Consider the following 20,255-nt stretch of genomic DNA (forward strand, 5'->3'; position numbering starts at 1 on the left):
TTAGCACTTTTTTTTTCTTATATAAAATTTTCCGCGAGTACTATTTTTAACGGTCACCAGCCCGCCTGCCCAGCGTGGTGACTATGGGCAATACTCATGATTTCATGCATTTTTGGCGCGAAATTGTGGAGGCCTATGTCCAGCTGTGGACTGCAATAGGCTGGAATGATGACTATTTTTAAACAACCGTTATTCAGATGACGTTGCATAACGGTTGATGTTTGTATTTGTATAAATATTCCTTCCCGGTTTAGATATCTGTCCTTGTGGGTCTCGTGTGCTTTGAATAACACATTAAGCCGTCAGCCCCAGTTATCATAAATACCTGATAGCGATCGTTACTCATAGTAGGGAACATATCCGCCAACGCGCAGTGAAGCAGCGTGGTGGGTTAAGTTCCAATCCTTCTCCTACACAGAGAAAGAGGCCTATACCCAATAGTGGTATGTTACACGCTGAATCGTATAATCGTAATGATAAACTTACAGAAACTATTATTTATCTACGTCGTTTCTGATTCGAGTTACAACGGTTAGTGGATGTCATTCTCATCACGTGTAATGTCAAAGGTCGTATGGGTGTTTAAGGGATGATTCTACTAAACAGCCTCACTTATCCTCCGAGTCTCCAGCTTTTGTTAAAACGAATTCTATGTTGCCTCGAAACGACTGCCCACTTTATGTCTACTTCTGACTAAATTGACACGACATATGCGTTTATTACTACAGCCAAGTCACTTTTTAAGACGTGTCGACGGTAACTACCTAAAAGAAAAGAAAATAAAATAAAGACTTTCTCTACTCTATTATATATAATAACTAACTCAGGTCATATATTTTGACGCAAGTAACATGTCACATTTAGCGTTACTATTAAACATGCAGATAAGCTGTGTCTCTGTTGCTTTATGAAAAGAAAATAATTAATGACCCTGTAAGGAACAACTATAGACAGCAATTTTGTTTATGGATGCAAGATATGTGAATGTATTTACTGCACTAATCAGTAATTAAGGCGTAGTAGCAATTCAGATCAGACATGAATTACTCTATTTTTATATCTAGACTCATCATGAAGCAATTTCATTTTATTACTACTACGTATTATATTTGACTTTTAATATTAATCCTTACTCGTAGACTTACTTAAAGACTTATTATTAATATTTACTTATAAAACTAAAGTACCTTATTTCACACAAGTTTACAAATATATAAATAATAATTATACAATTATACATTAATTATATTAGATTTAAATGTTATTTGATATGTTTTCTTATTCTTAAAATAATTAATTTTAATGAATTTTACTAATTATCATCGAAAACTACATATAATTGCTTCTAAAATAGTAAAGTAAAACATTATAGTACAGTACTCTGCAAAAATGTTAATCCGTTGCATAGTACTGTACTATAAAACCCAAGATTACCAGAGTTTTGTGTTCTGTTTTCTCTCTTTAGACAAAACATTTGTACTTATTAATCACAGTTAGCATATACAATTTTAAAGGACTAATCTGTAGGTAGTCGAAGGTTAGTGAAATAATTCATTAATTCAATAGATTTTGAAAAATTTATGATAATAAAAAAAAATCGTAAATTCCGTAAAATTCAATCAATAATAGTGAATTTTAATTGTACGTATATGTTTAGATACCTACAATAATTGACAAAACACCAGAAGATTAATCTCAATTGGTTTGGTAGCCACTTCATTTTGATTTAATAATAATTAGGAAAACTATTAAATCCATTATTTATTCGATGAATTCTTCTAAAAATAGTAAAGGAGATTAAAATGTTGAAGTCATTTCTTTGATTTTTATTGCATCGGTCTACTATAAATTACTCTACTGTAGATTACTGAAAACATCCTTCATCAATAGCAAAATTGTCCTAGAGCTAAATATAAGTAATTATAACTCGTATGTAGCCAAATCAGAATAGTACTAGGCTCACATAGTATGAAATCAAAAACAATATCAAGCATTTCATTATTTACTACTCTTAAAGCACTTTTGAATCGTCATTTTAGGAAGCATAAAATATTATTGAACTATTTGGTTATTATGAAATTATCACATATTGAGAATGTAGATTAGACCAATAAGAATACGAAAAAAAAAACTCAATAGCTACTATGCAAGATTCTGAAGCTCTTATCGTTATACCCCTGTTTCGCTCTCCATTCTGCTCCTCCTAACTTCAAATGCAAAAATAGTAATCTAACATTACAGTTAAGAGTTAAGATAATTATTTTAATATAAACCAAAATTTATTTATTTGCGGTCCAAGTGAAGAGCTTGATTAGTGGTTTTGCTATTAGTTTACAACGCATCGATGGCCTCTCATTTGATCTTAACCACTCTGCTATATGTTTACACAAATATCAATATCATTTCATGTTAATTATAAATGCGGTTGAATCGATTGCGCATCTGATTTATCAGACAATGTTATCAGGTTTATCAGGTACTAACAGTTTCCGTTTATTTCTTAAATGTAATATTGTACTAAAAAAGAGATTTCATATGAATTAATTTGAATATTTCTTCCAATGTTCTTCATTAAAGTTTCCCCCGATAAAATATTTTTCGTTAATCATTATTCATCTTTTGCATATTCCCATCTGTTCTAATACCTATATCACGTGCTGACTTTTTGATATTTAATAATTACCTACCAACTTTATGTGCTATGCATGTCCAAGTTTTACCGCATCTATTTTGAATTACATTTCAATACCTGTGAACCTATAATAATTTTCAATTGCGATGAAACATAGACATTTCTTTGCATCTATGTTTATCCTCATTTATCATACGTATTGTTTTTTCTTTTTTTTTAATTTTTACCAAATTTCATTCATTATAATGAAATATCTTTTCGGATTATATCGCGGCTTAGTAAGTTTTCTACATGCTCGACGTGGCGGATACTTTACAGCAACCATGGTCACGGGAGGACTGAATGTAGAAATATTGCTTTTCATTAAAAAATATATATACAAAAAAATAATAGTGTTTTCTCAAAAACGAAAAAAAACCGACTTCAATTTCATCGACGAGTAATACAACGTAGATCGACGAAAAAATAGTCAAAATCGGTACACCCAGTAAAAAGTTATTGCGGATTTTCGAGAGTTTCCCTCGATTTCTCTGAGATCCCATCATCAGATCCTGGTTTCCTTATCATGGTACCAAACTAAGGATATTCCCTTTCCAACAAAAAAAGAATTGTCAAAATCGGTTCATCCAGTAGAAAGTTATGCGGTATAATACAACGTAGGTCGACGAAAAAAGCGTCAAGTAAAAACGCATTATTAGATATAACTCGAAAAGTAGTTGTTAGATCTCAAATAAATTTAAATGGGACCAATTGACACACACCACCTTTCGATTAAAAAAAAATTGTCGAAATCGGTCCACCCGGTCAAAAGTTCTGAGGTAACATACATAGAAAAAAAAAATACAGTTGAATTGAGAACCTCCTCCTTTTTTGGAAGTCGGTTAAAAAGAAACATAAGCGATAGGTGTGTCAATTAATAACAAATAATAAATCGCTGATTCCGCTAACATGAACGCACAAACTTTATACACAATAAATGCAGTTTAATTAAATGCACCAAGAAGAGTAGACTGGAGCACTTTTAGCGATGGCTTGATACGATCCAGGTCGATGGCGTTGATTTCAGTGTAAACAACAAAACAGCTCGATGTACAATAGATAGCGAATGAATGTTTAAGCAATTTATGCATTTGTGCCGTCGAATACTTGATTTGAAATTTAAAAAGATTGGTTCTTGATTTTTTTTATTACTGCCTTGCTTTATCAAAGTCTTACTTGATGAAAATTTAATTCTAAGGCTAGTTAAGAGTTCCATTATTTTGGTAATATAATATTTTCTTAGAGATCTTATGCGAACTCAATCATGGGTAGTAATTTTCCAGATATACGACCGGTCGATTGATTAAAAGTTAGGAACTTTTCATTAACATTTTTTTTCTTGCACTAAAATACAATAACAACCGAATAACTAGGCGCCTAAAACGCCGAGGATTTGTGGATAAAATTGGAGAAATGGATATTTGTATTTGTGGGTTCTTTCCGGTAGATGTCTATCCTTGTGGGTTACCCTAACGTACATCGAAGAGCACATTAAGCAGGCGATCCCGATCATTATCATAAATACTTGATAGTGATTGTTATTCATAGTAGGTATTTTATTGGGTTGTCTGGAAGAAATGGCTAAATAATCATATGTCCGCCCATTGTACTTCACATTCTGTAAATGTTTTTTTAATTTGTTTATTGTTTAAAATGTAGTTGTGGTGTACAATAAAGTATAAATAAATAAAAAAATGAATAACATATCCGCTAACCCGCAATGGAATAGCCCGGTGGTTTAAGCTCCAATCTTCCCCTACATGGAGAAAGAAACCAGCAGTGGGATGTTACTGGCTGAATCTTTGAAAAAAATAAAACAAATATTTCCTTTAAAACTTTTAATATAAACAAAATAAGTCATTACACTATATGATATAAAAGCCTGTCGTGAGAATTAAGTACTCATATTTACTTTTTTTTTAAATTTTAAAGAATTGAAATCTATCAGATCAAGTTTTTAAATGTATTTTTTTTAACACACACATACATAGATAAATCTCGTGTCATGGTACTATTAAATTGACAAGCTTTTTTAGCTTATAACAAACACCATTATTTATATAAAAAAAAACAATAGTCTTCATTTAAACATGCAAAGACTCATCAATATAGTTTTAGTAGTTTAGGGGTGAAATTGTAACAAGTATGCAAATAGCTTATCATCCATTCTATTCCAAAAAATAAACTTGTATGTATATTATCATTGTAAAATTTCGTTTTCATTACTTACAAAACTAGAATAGTTATTATTGATTATGAAGATGCGGTGGCGTTACAGCACTGTTGCGGGTTCGATTCCCGCACATGACAAACATTTGTATTAGCCATACAGATATTCCACTGGATATTGCAGGCTAAAGTGAGCAATTATTGATTCACTTAAAGGTTAAAAAATCATCCGTTTAGCGATGTGTGAGAAACAAGGTGTTCAGTTCCTCGTCCGCCATCGCAAAGGGAGGATCCTCCGGCCAGACGGGTGTTGTGTCTGGCGGGCTACTGCGCCCCGACGGTTGTTGTCGGGATCTTGTATATATACTCAATCACTTTGAAAACTCTGATAGCGCGATGTAGCATACGTCAGTTTTCTCTAATTACGTAGTTTTGTAGTCGTTCGTATTTCGCGTGATAGATGTCGCCACAAATATATACAAAAGATCATTCCAAAATGTTTGTATAATATTCCTAATATTTTGTTTAGTGCATTTAACAAAACATTATATTTTTGATAATCTTAGAATAATTATAGTGCCTCATTTAAAGTAGCTAAAATGTACAACTAAACACGATAGATCATATAAAGTTTCATATTATAGTAACCAGTAAATCGAAGCTGAATCAATATCCTCTATCATCAGTCGGATCGTCACGTCTGAATAGAGTATCGAATGATCATTGTTCGTAATGGAAACACAAATTACTCCTCAGTACCTCTCATTGTTACCCGATACCTTTCAAAGTCAGGCTTAGTCAGAACAATCGTCCCTTATTACCGGTTATATCTTCCTCTATCCGCGTACAGGGTAATTTCATCGGGTTAACAATATTAGATTCGCTATCCACAGATTTTATAACGCTACAAGAGCTATTATATTCTATATATGTCAGAATTAAGGTGGGTCACAGTTGTATATGTTTTGCTTAAAATCTGGAGCTGCCAAATAATATTGCCCTCAAGTTCTGTTTACCATCCTAGGCGCTTAAAAATTTATGTAAATAACAATCACTGTTTCCCTTGGTGATGCCGTAACTTTAGAATGACATAGCCGATACAATTAATATTTTTATTTAGTTTTCCAATAAATTATAGACGGTTCTTATAGAATGAAAAATTAAGAAAATTGCGCAGAAATTTCACAAAATTCAGAAAACTAAACCACTATTATACTTGACGACTTTGACAGTTTGCAAGAAAAAACAATGTGTGACGAGTAAGCTGTTAAAAATTGAGACACACGATTCCCATACTTTAGTTAACAGATGACTTATACACATATACAGAATAAGTCCCTGAACCTGGAGTTGTGAGGATGGAAGGATACTATAACACTATCCTGCTCATAGCTCACAGAATCAACACATTGAAAAATACAAAAAATATTTTATACAATATTTTTCACATACATTTGTAGTATTCGCAGCTACACTGCGTAGTGGATAACAAGCCGTTAAACGAATGAAATGAATGATCGAAATCCAGATAGCCTTAAGTCAGGTGGAATCACATTAATTCGGGAGATTTTGCATCAACGCTGAATAATATTGTTTGCTTTAGGGGCCATATTTCCAGGGTTAAAATGTGACATTACTATATTATTATGCTATATTATATTTATATATATTAATTTTGTTTCCTAAATTATGAAGATGTGTTGACAGTGTTTACAGTAACAAGGTGATATATTAGCTATAGTAGGTTCGATGCCCAAACAAGACAATTATTTGTGACAGCTATACAGATATTAGTTCTGCTCCGAGTGTTTGTGCTTGTACATACCCCAGGCAAATGATTCATATAGGTACTGGGTTCTATTAAGTATGAGATTTTTTTTATTTATTATATTAACAACAGTTCTATAATCGAAAATGTCTTCACGGTTGCTGTATAATGGAAAAAATTTCATTCGTTTTAGTAAATACGGTGTTCACTTTAAAAAGTTACTAACCCTGTCAGATACAGGCTAGGGAAAAAAAAAATAACCTCCGCGGTTAAATCTATGAAAATACGTTTTTGAAAAGGAAAAAGATTATATATATATATATAGGTATTTACCTACTTTTATTTGGATCGTTTTAATTATTCCAATTTACCTTCCATTTACATCAATTTCCTATATTAATCCAATATTTCTTATGAGAGATCTTGTACAATTTTGATACCTTATTAAATTTCACGTAGTTAAGAAAAAACGGTCCTATTGCGATGTTACGTATTTTTGTATGAAGCCATTTTTTAAACCAGTACACCCTCGAGGCCTATTAACGGATGTAGCACGATTTCGTTCGCAATTTTTCATTTAGAATTTTTGTTTTCTACACGGTCAGATAGATTATTGGTCTCGTTTGTAACGTCAGTTCGATCGAGCACGAGTTTCGTTTTTAAATTGAGCGCCAGAGTTTTCAAACACCAATTAAGATGGAACGATATTCAATAGAAAAGGGTCCGGATAAAAGTTATTATATTGTTTGGTTTTCAATGTGTCAGGATTATCGTAAAATCGACGTTCCCTATAAACTGCGGCCCTGATTATTAAATCGCAGCCATCGGCGCTAAAGTTTCGATATTTTAATCCATCACTTGCGTTTCGGAGGTTTTAATGGCAATAATAATACTGTTTATTTGTGTTCCGGTAATCTGTTATCAGCGTAACTTATAAATGCATTACCATGTGGCGTAATGAGAATTTACAGCCAGTGGATACAATTTGGAAAAATTCCAAATGAAATCGTCGAATAATTTGTTTGTATCGTTTTTCAGTTATCTTTTTAGTATCATAATATATACAATATTGTTTATAAATTTTTTAACGTAAAAACTTTAAAAAAGTAATTTATTACGTTACATTCTCGCAGATGTCACTCTTCGAAGCCTTAATAAGCAACGACGTAAAAATTGTGTTCTCCACAATCGCGTGCGTCAATCATTTGCGTGGTGTCGTATTTTATTATGTTGAGTGTTAGGTAACGTATTACCAACGAAAATCCGACAACGCCTCTTAGGTAAATAAGTAAAATGAAAATCTCTAAAGTCTAAAGTTTAGCCTCCCATATTAGCTACACCTGTTATCCTTTCCATTTAGCCGTCGCGGTTATGAAACAGCATGTAAAATTTATTATTTTTTTTTAGGTTTCGAGGGCACCCATGTTATGATCTTCATTGGTTTTGGATTTCTTATGACGTTTTTGAAAAAGTACTGCTACAGCGCACTTGGGTTTAACTGGTTCTTGGCAGCTCTTGTCATACAATGGGCACTACTTTGCCAATCATTCTACCATATGCAAGACAACATCATTTATGTTACCAAAGAGAGTTTACTAGGTGAGTAAAAATATATATTTATAATATTTAAGAAAAGATATATAACACCAGGTGGTGATATTAGGTTATATTTTTCAAAAGATAATAACTTTCATTCTAAAGAAATTTGAATAATTTCGCTAACACCACGATAAAATATCTTCGTAAACGATATGAGGCACGCATAAAACCGCCCCTTGAGTAAATACTCCTCTTTGGAAGTCAGTAATAATGAAGCTCGTAGCAATCTTCGTAGCAATTTTTCAACTGCTACCGCAGTCTTTTGAGAGTAAAGTGGTCGTATAGAATATGAGAAGATAGCTTCATACATTTATATGAATTTTTTTATAAAGATAAAATATATACGTATAAACTTCAAAATCGTGCCAATGCTAGAACGTAATATGTTTTAGGAATTCTCGTCTTCAATAAACTTTTTTCAAAATATAAACCAAAATATTTTAACAGAATTTGTCAACACATTGATATGTCAAACATTTGGTCACCTTATTATCAGAACGAGGTCACATATTTACTGACTACGATACACGGGACAGGCAATAAAATTCAATTTTATATTCAAAGTCCATATGAGGCGAGACATGAACACAGCTGTAACATTGAGATCGCTTTTAAAGTATATTATTTTCATATTTAACTGCTAAGAAAATATTTCTTAGTACTCTTAGTCTGTCAATATTATTTTTAGTACTATAATGCTAGTTCGTATTCTTGGCTTCATAAGCTTTGATTTCAATCATAAAGTTTGTTCAAGTTTATCTTTAGAATTATTTTAAAATTAGTTTATTTTTAATCATTAGCAAAACCTTTCCCTCGTCATTACTTTATTAAATAAAAGTGTAATGAATAAAAATAAAAAATAAAGATTTCTATAATCTTTTTAGGCGCGTCATAAAATGTTGCCTATAATTAGGTAAATGTAATTTTTATCTATAGTATAAACATCAACTATAAACAAATATATTTTATCACTATAAAAAGATAAATTGTAAAGCGTGTAAAGAAAATTTCAAGATTCTTACTAAAAGCTTGTGTATTTAGTAAATGAAAATGAGTAAATGTTTGTTTTTTCCGGATAGTTAAAATAAGCTCCAGCTTAAGATACTTCTCAAGACGTTTGTAGCGTAGCCGGAATAATTGTTTGTCCCGTAAATCCTGCCTTTATTTATGGACTATAAGCTACAGCTTAGATTCCTATAATGCTTAATTCCGAGAGAACTCCATGTCAATACTTAGTGAACTCTCGTTGAAATATTATGTGTTAGTGAAAATGTATTTGGATTTTATTATTGAAGAACTTTGAAAACAAAATAGTAGAGAGAAATCAATTAATTCAAAGAATAAATTGCTATCCTTTTGATTTTTAATTATTATTTAAATAAACGAATCCGTTTTAATTTTTCTAAGTTTATTATTTGAATGATTATTAATAATTGAGTGTATATAGAAATTAATATATATAGGGAAACATAGAGTTAACGATATCATAAATTCGAAATTTTTAAATCTCGAACTAAATTATTTTTGTTTTACATACCACGTAGAATTAAGTCTGCCCGATTCCATCTATATGAATATGTTCATAATAGCAAAATAATTATTTCCCCCTGGGCTTAACCAGCTTACGTTCTTAACATGTAAAAAAGAAAATTTTAATTTTTAATAAGCTTTAGCAGTTTTAATTACCGGTTTTGTTCACAGAGGCGGATATAATGTCCGCAACAGTCCTTATAACTTTCGGAGCGGTTTTGGGTCTAGCGAGTGGATTACAATTATTGTTCATCGCCATTGTCGAAGTGGCTGTTGCTTGCCTTAACTTTTGGCTTGTGGCTGATATTTTCAAGGTATCCTTTGTGGTTATTTATTTGTAAATCTCTAGCCTTTTTTGCGCTTGACCAAATTTGCTATATACCTAATATTTTTATGTGTTCGTCATCAGATGAATGTTTTTCATTTTCATTTATTTATAAAAATATATTTATATAAGTGAACCATAACAATTTTAAGAAATATTCGCAGTAATATTTGGGTTTGATATCTCGGTAATTTGAAAGATGATTAAAATTACAGGCAGCTGATGTGGGTGGCTCAATCGCTATTCATGCGTTCGGAGCATATTTTGGATTGGGAGCAAGTTGGGCTCTACGTTCTAGGAAAACTAAATCTGACACCCCGGCCGCAACTCCAACTGTAGATTTAAACGGACCTAGTTATAACTCTGATGTTACCGCTATGATAGGTAAAGTATAATAAGTACTAAGTTTGAAGGTATATAAGGATATAGGACCGTATAATTTATTAATACCACTCAGAAAGTTATTTTGAATTTTAAAATCCAAAACAATTATGGGTATCTCAAATAAGCAAATATTTAGATTTTCATTCGAATGATGAAAATATTGTTTACAAAAGGATTTTTATATTTTTTCAGGTTCAATATTTTTGTGGATTTACTGGCCTTCGTTTAATTCCGGCTTAACGAACTCTAACGCTGAGTATCAGAGAGCAGTTATAAATACTTATTTGTCTCTTGCTGCGGCGACTGTAAGTATTTATTTTCTTACTTGAAAAATGTAAATAAAAAAGGAAACTGAAACTTTTAATCCCGACAACAGCAAATCTGAACAGCATATAATTTTTCTCTATTTCATTTGAGGAAGTTTTCTTGGTGTACCTGGTTTATATGATTTTTTCAACACACTAATTTTAATTTAGTATTACAAGTAAAAATTAAATTTATCATTTAAGATTATATAACAATGCTCTAAACATTCGAGAGACTAAAGTTTCAATATTGCTATCTTACACGTACTTAATTTTAAGTAGCGTGATGTCATGCTACGCTTCAGCCTGTAATATCGCACTGCTGGGGATAGGCCTCTTTCCCCATGTACGTTGGCGGATATGTATTCATTCTATATATATTTATCAAACGATTGACATTGACGCCGCGTTGGCGTAACGGCTACAGTCATGAATTGTACCTGTTGCGTTGGCGGTTGCGGGTTCGATCCCCGCACATGACAAACATTTGTATTGGCCATAAAGGTGTTTGCCGTGGTCTGGGTGTTTGTGCAGTCCTAGTGGGTCTCCCCACCGTGCCTCGGAGAGTACGTTAAGCCGTCGGTCCCGGCTGTTATCATGTACACCTGACAGCGAACGTTACTCATAGTAGGGAATATATCCGCCAACCCGCATTGGAGCAGCGTGGTGGGTTAAGCTCTGATCCTTCTCCTACATGGGGAAAGAGGCCTATGCCCAGTAGTGGGATATTACAGGCTGAAGCGATATTTATCAAAAAAAAGCTATAATAGTCAGCTGTTACCTACAACAAAGGCATTAAGGTACTAAGTATTAAGATGTTATTTTTTTATTTATTTAATGTTCAGTTACATAGGATTGTTTTTTTTTTTTTTGAGAATTTCGGGTCATTTTAATTTTAGTTCGTCAGGAACCGGATTAGTAGATTAATCAAATTGGTATTATTTTATTGTTAATCTACCACTGTGGTTCAATTGCAAATCCTATAGGGAATCTAATCATATATCTCTACGGACAGTGCTACCTAAAAAAAATAGGCAGTTAAGTCTGCATACTGGACCAGAATCCAAAGAAATTTAATCTTACTAACTTTTTGTAGGTTTCAACATTTGTAATGTCTTCAGTAGTCAGCAAACATCAAGGTAGACTCGACATGGTACACGTGCAAAATTCAACCCTGGCTGGTGGAGTCGCAGTTGGTTCTGTGTGCAACATGTACATAGGTGCTGGTGGTGCCGTGGCTATTGGGATTGGAGCTGGAATACTGAGTGTATTAGGTTATAGATATTTAACAGTAAGTATTTTTGTAAATGTAACGTCTTCTAGACTTACAACTTTGCGTTATTGTGTAATTTATTCGATACAGCTTTTTACTTCCTACTTTTTGCACCTTAAACTTTTTGTTTAGTTACAAAAAAACCAAGATCCATCTAATAAGGACTGCTGTAAAGGACATATTTTATAGACTTGTTATAGACTTAGTCTGTTAGTGTATTTTGATTTTTTTCAAACATTTCGCACTATTGTTTGAATACTAGTAAATTCTCAGTATTATAAAAATTTGATTATTTTATGAATTAAATAGTCGTTTTATTTTTGTAGCCTCTAATGACAAAAATTGGAATACCTGATACCTGTGGTGTACACAACCTTCACGGCATGCCAGGTGTTTACTCTGGCCTTCTGACTGTATTGTTTGCTGCACTTGCAACTAAAGAAGAGTATGGAAGTGATTTAACTGGTGTATTTGGTGCTATGAGTGATGTGAGTAAAAATATTGATACATATTTTTTTTTTCTATAAAAATAATATGGTTGAACATTTTATTCATTTATTTTTGAAATATTATGATGGCAATTTAATTTTTTTTTGTCAGTAAGCACCATATACATTTAAGAGATGAGTTCTTCAAATACATAATCACAATTCTTTCAAATGAGTTAAGAGTATTCGCATCATAACAAATGAGACCATTTATACTCTCAAAAAAAATGTCCTAAAACTATATTTTAGATAACGAGCATTAAATGCGGAATTCATAGGTTTTGTAGTATCAGTAAGTCAGTCAGTTAGTTCAGCCTATTGCAGTCTACTGCTGGACACAGGCCTACTTAAGTTCGCGCCAGACATCCCGGTTTTCCGCAATCCTCATGCAGCCTACACCGGCAATCTTACGTAGATCGTCGGTCCAACGGTTTTGTAGTATATTCGTAATTTATTTTTAGATACCAAATAGCCTGAAAGCTTAAAAACTAAATTTTAGAGAGAAAATATTATACACATAAAAATAGATTTTTATGATGTCAACATCGTCATGATCAAAACCAGTTTGTTTGACTACACTATGTAGAAAGCCTTAACCGATTTTTTTTATGTGAAGCACCGTATCCTAAAATTCAAAGCAAAGATTTTACGTTTAAACATTTTGTGGTACACATATCTAATACACAAATTCTTTATTTAAAGTTTTTTATTTATTTATTTATTTATTTATTTTTTTAATAAAAGTGAAATTCAAACAAAGATTAAACAAAAATATAAGTAAATACTGTATTTATATAAACTAAACTTATTTTTGCTTTGAATGAAGTTTCTGTAGATGGTGTTTTATTCAAGCGTTATTTATCACAGTAATGCTAAACATTTTGAACATCATATCAAAAATTGACCGCTCCAGCGGGGTTCGAACCCGCGTCTCCGACGTACCGTGTCGGCGCTCTAGCCAATTAAGCTATGGAACGATGCACCCGCTCGAGCGAAATTTTCGATATGATAATTTTTAATTTTGGTTTAAGCGAACCGTGGCGCCGTCTATAGTGAGCTCTTTACAGAAACCCGTAACTATTCAAAGTTTCATATTACAATGAAAATCTTTGACAGGAGACGACACCGTGCTATTTTTAATATCTAAGATTTTATTTTTGTGTTACCCACATTAGGAATTCTAGCTTTTTTTACAGTAATGCTAGCTTTTTTTTTTAGAAAATTCATATATAGAATACGTTACGAATACCTATTACGAAAAAAAATATAGTCTATTTTTTTCAGCTTGAAGTAAAATTTGTATTTTAAAACTTAAAACTACTCGAATAAAATTAATTATACATAAATTTAAAAAACAAAAGCGTAGCTCACGTGCTTACATTCATCAAATCATCTAAGCTTAGTAGAAGTTTGTTTTCAAATTACTTCGTTCGATATTGATAGTAATTATTATTTCCAGGACGGAACCGGCAGAACAGCGGCAAACCAAGCGCTAAATCAATTCTTCGCTTTACTCGTTACGATTGCTGTTTCAACTGTTGGCGGTATTATTACTGGTAAGATAGTACTTTCATAATATTATTACAATCTACGGATACTGACAGCCGGTCCATGATGTAGTCAGTTTTATCTTTAAACTTACTAATGAAATATTCGTCTAATAAATAATTAAATAATATCTTGTTAGATACACAAACGGTCGTCTGTTCGTATGGTAACATCCGACTGATATATGTCTGATATATGTGTTTGGTTTGTTAGTTTTGTTATTGATGAAATTTACGAAAGGTTTTTTTTTATCTTCATAGTATAATTTTAATATTCAGAAGTAGCGTCGAAAAACATTTTAAAAGTAAATGTTATATCTGTTGAATTACGTTTAATTTACGTATAAACCCCAAATATTTGTGCGGTAGAAGCTTAATCAAGCTTGTAAAGTATAAATTGATTTCAATGTGTATTGAGGTTACGTGATTACGAGAATAAATTAGACCTTTGTAACAAAATTTCATTTTATAAATTTGATTTAAAAAAAAAACAATCTATGTCTCTAAAGTTACAGTCTAATTAAAAATGAAATGTATACATAAAAAGAGGTCTTAAATGCTTAAGACAATATTTTATCTGTAACAATTTAAGAACAAATTAATTACTTAACAAATTTAAAATAAAGAATAACTCAAGAAGCGAAACCTCGACAGACTTTAACAATAACCCATTAGAAATACGAAGATTGATTGCTCAACTTATTATTTTTATTACATTCTTTAAATAATGACTCGACTCTTGAGTGCCAAATAATATTACGGACAAGGATAAATGGGTTCTCTTTAAGAGGCTTTGTTTAGATTCCCCAAACCTTCCCTGTAATAGAGTAAATTGATACAAAGGTCGATACCAAAGTGTTACATGAAAGGGATTCTTTACCAGGCATTTTCAAAGCGATGCTTCCGTTTACGATGGTTTGGTGGTGATTTAAGGTGAAATATGAAGCTCTGTTGTTTCGAATTGATTTTATTATGGAGCATTTAGGTCGATTAGCTGGTGGAAACATAAAATTTAACTTGCCATTTGGCAAATAATTATCTAGGATTTTCCTGCTTAAGATTTTGCCCGATATTGATCGGGACACGTGGCTTTTGCGCCCACGGTCTTGGATTCGATCCATACAGGTGTTCGTCGTATTACGAGCTTTTGTAATGATGTTGAGTATATTTATAGATCTTCGACTTAAGACTCTAAATATATTGATCGAAGGGTTTTTAGTTATTTATACACTTAGAGGTCTAGTCGTTTATATTTATAAATTATACCTCTAAAAAACAACCGCTCGGGTGAAGTGATGCGTGCGCCATATACACGCATAAAAATCGACGGTTTGCGGGTTCGATTCTCACTCGGTTTGGATATTTATTTACGGTTTGTGCTTCAGAGAGCGCTTTAAGTTGTTGATCTCGATTATTGTTATAGATTTGTCCTTCAAAGAGCGCTATAAGTTAAGCGGTTGGTTTCGGTTGTCATCATAGACACCTGATAGCGATCGTTACTTAAAGTAGAGAATATATCCGCCAAGTTGCAGTGGTGCAGCGTAGTGAATCAAGCTCCAATCCTTCTCCTACATAGAGAAAAAGGCCTATGCCCAGCAGTGAGATATTACAGGCTGAATCGATCGATCGACCCTTATAAATAAACATAAAAATTTAGATGAACCTCAGGTTAATTATTATTTAGTTAAATATTTCGTTAATTATTTTATTTCTATAAAAATAGTTTTAAATAATTGTAGATGATTCTGAATACTAAATTGTTATCAATAACATGTTTTCAGTGGTATTCCTTATATTTTATTTGCTTCGTTAAAATAAAGCCAATCAAAACAATTTACGATTGATTCTCAAACCTGTTCAAATTAGTTTCAACCAATTCAACTAACATTTGGATCGATTTTACATCTCAAACAATAATACTTGTAATTATCTAATTTGCTTCTGGAAAAAATTTAAATTGCTCAAATACTCAACATACTCCCATCATCTATCTTGAATTGACCCAACTGAATTGTTCATGCTAATTTATTTAAATTAACAAATCTTACTTTGACTGTAAAGCGAATATATTTCTAACTTCAATATTTGTGTTTTTATAAGTGAATAATTTTGAAATAAATTACTTTTATTTCCTATTCTCATAAATTAAAAAAGTTTTTAACCTGAAGCGCATCGATTAATCTTCTTCGTGTATCTCGATTCAAATGATTGTAATCACTTTCATTCTTTTGGCACCAGTCTAAGCCATTATGGCAAATAAATTAATTAATGTCAAAATTATTGCTACATTTTGTTTGACCGATAGTTTATTTAAAACAAATAATTCAAAAGAAAATAGAATAAATACGTGTTTATTTTTCCTTATTGAACATGACCGAAATAAATGATAAGGTGTGTTCCTTTTACGTAAAACGAAGTATTTTCGGAAACTTGGACGCAGGAGGGAAAATCTTTTAATAGTCTTATGGGACTTTCTGGATGCTTGTTATTAATTTATACTTTTTAAGAAGTTTATCGTGTAAAAAATTGGGTTCAGTCGAATAAAATGTCAATAGTATCGCCAAAATAATTTCTCAGTCCAAATATCAATTAAATAACCTTAGGTCTTTCGATGTACGATTGTATTTCGTGCAACGTTAAAAATAGACTGGGAAGATTAGTCCTTGAAATTTTTATTCGTAATTTCTAGCAAAGCGGTAATTTACGTTACGTTCAGATTTTAAATTTGTAAACAAGGCAATTTTCTCTTTAACGAACAGAACATGGAAATCGTAACAATTATTAATGTTTGTAAACCCTGCTCAAATCGGACGCTCATCGGAAACATAATTTGATTCAACGAAGGTTTCAGTCAGATACAATGAGTTATCACTGAAGAATCATATTGTTATCTAATTATTTTTACAAAAACTGTATATTTTCGAACGTCCAATTTATATCTAAGCGTCATTCGTGGCTTGACTTGCGTTAAATAACAATAACAACACATTATTTTCTAATACTTTTGTTTGCTTGCAAACGAAAAAAAACCGACTTAAATTACATGGATTAGTATTACAACGTAGGTAGACGAAAAAATAATTAAGTGTCAATCAATGAGCATTATTATACATCTGTACAAATAAATAAAATTGGAGTGTCTGTTTATAATATTAAAATAACCGCTTTTTCTTAATGCTGGATGCACGGTACATATACCAAAATAACATTTTTTGTAATTTTTGACTGTCTGTCTGTCTATTTGTTCCGGCTAATCTCTGAAACGGCTGGACCGATTTTAGCGGAACGTTCACTGGTACATAGCCGATGTAATAAGAAGTAACTTAGGCTACTTTTATTTTAGAAATTTATTTATTTTGTATATCTGCGAACCGAACAATATTTTATTTAATCCACGTGGGTGAAGTCGCAGGCACAGGTCGGATCGTGGTCAGATCTCGATCAAATTTAAAACAACACTGCATGACTAGCGCCAGCTTTCGATTAAAAAAAGAATCATCAAATCTGTTCACCCTGTCAAAAGTTCTAAGGTGACATATGTTTAAAAAAATACAGTCGAATTGAGAACCTCTTGCTTTTTTTGAAGTCGATTAAAAATCAGAAAAATTGTGATAAATAATTCAAAAATATAGCAATTTAAATTGATTAACATATATACATAACAATAATAAAATAATTATTTTACCGCAATTTAAATCGTCAAGAAGAGTTAATTACTAACTGTGAAATTACGTTTCTTGTGCTTTTTGTTGACTTTTATTTCTCATTTTCTCTTTTCCTCATTATATTTACAGTTCATAATTTTCTAAAATAAACAGTCTTAATAGAAGGTAGGATTTTTTTAAATCGGAATTAAGATTAGCGCCTTGCCAGCAATAAACAATAACAAACGAAAATTTTCTTTTTATATTGAAATAGACTAGACGAACCACGTAATTTGACTCGTGCTTACGACTTGAGAATCATAATAAAATAATATCGAGATATTTTCTTTATGACGTAATATTTTTTAAGTGACGCGTAACTACTGTCGTTTAAGCAATTGCCTGAGGCTTTGGAGGATTGATTCGGGTTCGATCGCTGCACATGAAACATATTTTAATAGACTATACAAATAATTGTCGTTGTATTTGTGATTGTACTTGTGTATTACGTATATTTCAAGACCGTTCCACCCCGGAATGTATTCTGAATGGTTGTTTTTTTTTATAATAAGTAATGAATGCATGACAAGTGAGACAAGCTTAATTCGTAACGACGAAAAGTGTAATCGGGCAAGGTAAGCGGAGCAAGAGAGAGAAGTGCGAGCACACATTTTCTTTCTCTCTTTCTCTCATAGCCAGTTGCGTTTCGTATATCTAAAACACTGTGCAGGCCTGCTGCTGAAGAAGTTTTACTTCAGTCGTATGGTCTAAAGCACACTTGTTTTTTTTTAATCTTATATGATCAAACAAAGTTAACAGATAATTTAAATTTATTAAATTACTTTAAGAACCATTGTATATTATAAAAATGTATCCCCGCGTCTTTCTGCTTGTCTGTCTGTCCTGAAAGGGATTTCGTGTGGTTTCACCAACAGACAGAGTGATATATGAGAAAGTTTTAGGCCTATAATTTGCTAGATTTTTCAGTTAATGGGTTAAAATATGACGACAGTTGTTAAAAAGGTCGAAATAAATCAAGCCGTATGCGAGCTTTCGTCGAAAACGCTGCCGAATCCCTTTGAGACAACAGAAATAAATATATGGTACAATTATTCCTCTTTTTGTAGGTGTACAAAAAATCCTTAACTACATATATCTATTGAATTCACGTATTATATGGTATTTGGAATGCTATTTTTTTATACATCTAGGTCGGCAAAGAAGCGTACGGCTCACCTATTGGTAAGCGTTTGCAGCTTATAGACGCCTGCAATACGAGATGCATCGCAAGCGCGTTGCCGAATCCCCAAGACAATTTTGATCACCTTACTCACCACCGAAACACACTGCTTAAAAGCAGTATTATTTAGCTGTGATATTCTGTAAAGTCAAGGCACTTCCTCAGTCAGGCTGCTCCAGATTTTGAGTAGGATATTTCCTTCTGTGCCCTAACTCAAGGTCGTTAGTTGATTACAATAAATTGTTTATCGCTAGTGCATACCTGTTCATAATATGATGGTAGCAAAAACGTCAATGACTTAAAACAAAATTGTGTTACGTCATCATCATCATCATTCCAGCCTATTGCAGCCCACAGCTGGACATAGGCCTCCACAAGTTCACGCCAAAAATGGGTGAACTCATGTGCCGCAGGGCTGGCTTTGTCGCACCTAAGACGTTGCTGCCCGTCTTCGGCAGTTTACATAGTAGTAACTGTGTTACGTACTTTCCTTTAATTTATAACATACCTAATTGGTTTCATTTTTCCAGGTCTTCTCGCCCGCGCTCCAATACTGGAACCGCTCAACGATCACGAAAAATACGACGATGAAGTGAATTGGGAACTGCCGTAATTATACTCGCTCTATTATATGAAAAATAAATGTTAAAGTTTTTTTTATTATTAAATTTTGTTCTGACCTTTATTATCGTGTATGTAAACTAGTGTAAGTTTTGGAATAATAAAAAAAAAATCGTTTTTGTATTTTTTATATAGTTTTACATACTGTGTCTTTATTTAACTCTGTTCATATTATTGTATGAAAATTCTAAAAACATAATTTTGGCCTATCTATTCAATCATCACTACATACGAGTAGTATAAAACAATGTTGCTTTATCTTTTTTTATTATTAAGGAACACAAACAGTTGAAAATAAACACATACAATTAATTAAACATAATACATAAACCAAAACTGTGTCCACAAATAAATAAATCTCTGTCCCTATGTATGCTTAAATCTTTAAAACTACGCAACGGATTTTGCTGCGTTTTTTTTTAATTGATAGAGTAATTAAAGAGTAAGGTTTATATGTTATAATACATGCATAATATAATATAAGAACACTGATAGTTTTTGCAACCGTGCAAAGCCGGGGCGGGTCGCTAGTCAATTATATACAAGTACAGTATCAATTATATACACTAATAAGATGCTTCTCCCATTATTATTCATAAGAATTACACCTCCAGAAGAGAAAAAAATAGTTACTAAGGCTCTATCTATTTATGAACTTTATTACTATTTTTTTACCGGTTTTTTATTAACT

At 32.1% G+C, this 20,255-nt stretch overlaps 1 protein-coding gene across 1 annotated transcript in view; it reads left to right on the forward strand.

The window, feature by feature from the left end:
- LOC123660766 (ammonium transporter Rh type B-B) overlaps positions 1–19,702 on the forward strand; it is a 31,982-nt gene extending 12,280 nt beyond the window's left edge. Inside the window, exons 3-10 of the mRNA XM_045595802.1 lie at positions 8,016–8,207; positions 9,909–10,051; positions 10,278–10,446; positions 10,639–10,751; positions 11,848–12,042; positions 12,351–12,512; positions 13,972–14,068; positions 19,474–19,702. Of these exons, the coding sequence (XP_045451758.1) occupies positions 8,016–8,207; positions 9,909–10,051; positions 10,278–10,446; positions 10,639–10,751; positions 11,848–12,042; positions 12,351–12,512; positions 13,972–14,068; positions 19,474–19,556 (1,154 nt within the window). The 3' untranslated portion in view covers positions 19,557–19,702. The remainder of the gene's footprint in view (positions 1–8,015; positions 8,208–9,908; positions 10,052–10,277; positions 10,447–10,638; positions 10,752–11,847; positions 12,043–12,350; positions 12,513–13,971; positions 14,069–19,473) is intronic.
- Positions 19,703–20,255: the final 553 nt, after the last annotated feature.

The sequence above is a fragment of the Melitaea cinxia genome, chromosome 16 (assembly GCF_905220565.1).
Source record: "Melitaea cinxia chromosome 16, ilMelCinx1.1, whole genome shotgun sequence".
NCBI classification, from domain to species: Eukaryota; Metazoa; Arthropoda; class Insecta; order Lepidoptera; family Nymphalidae; genus Melitaea; species Melitaea cinxia.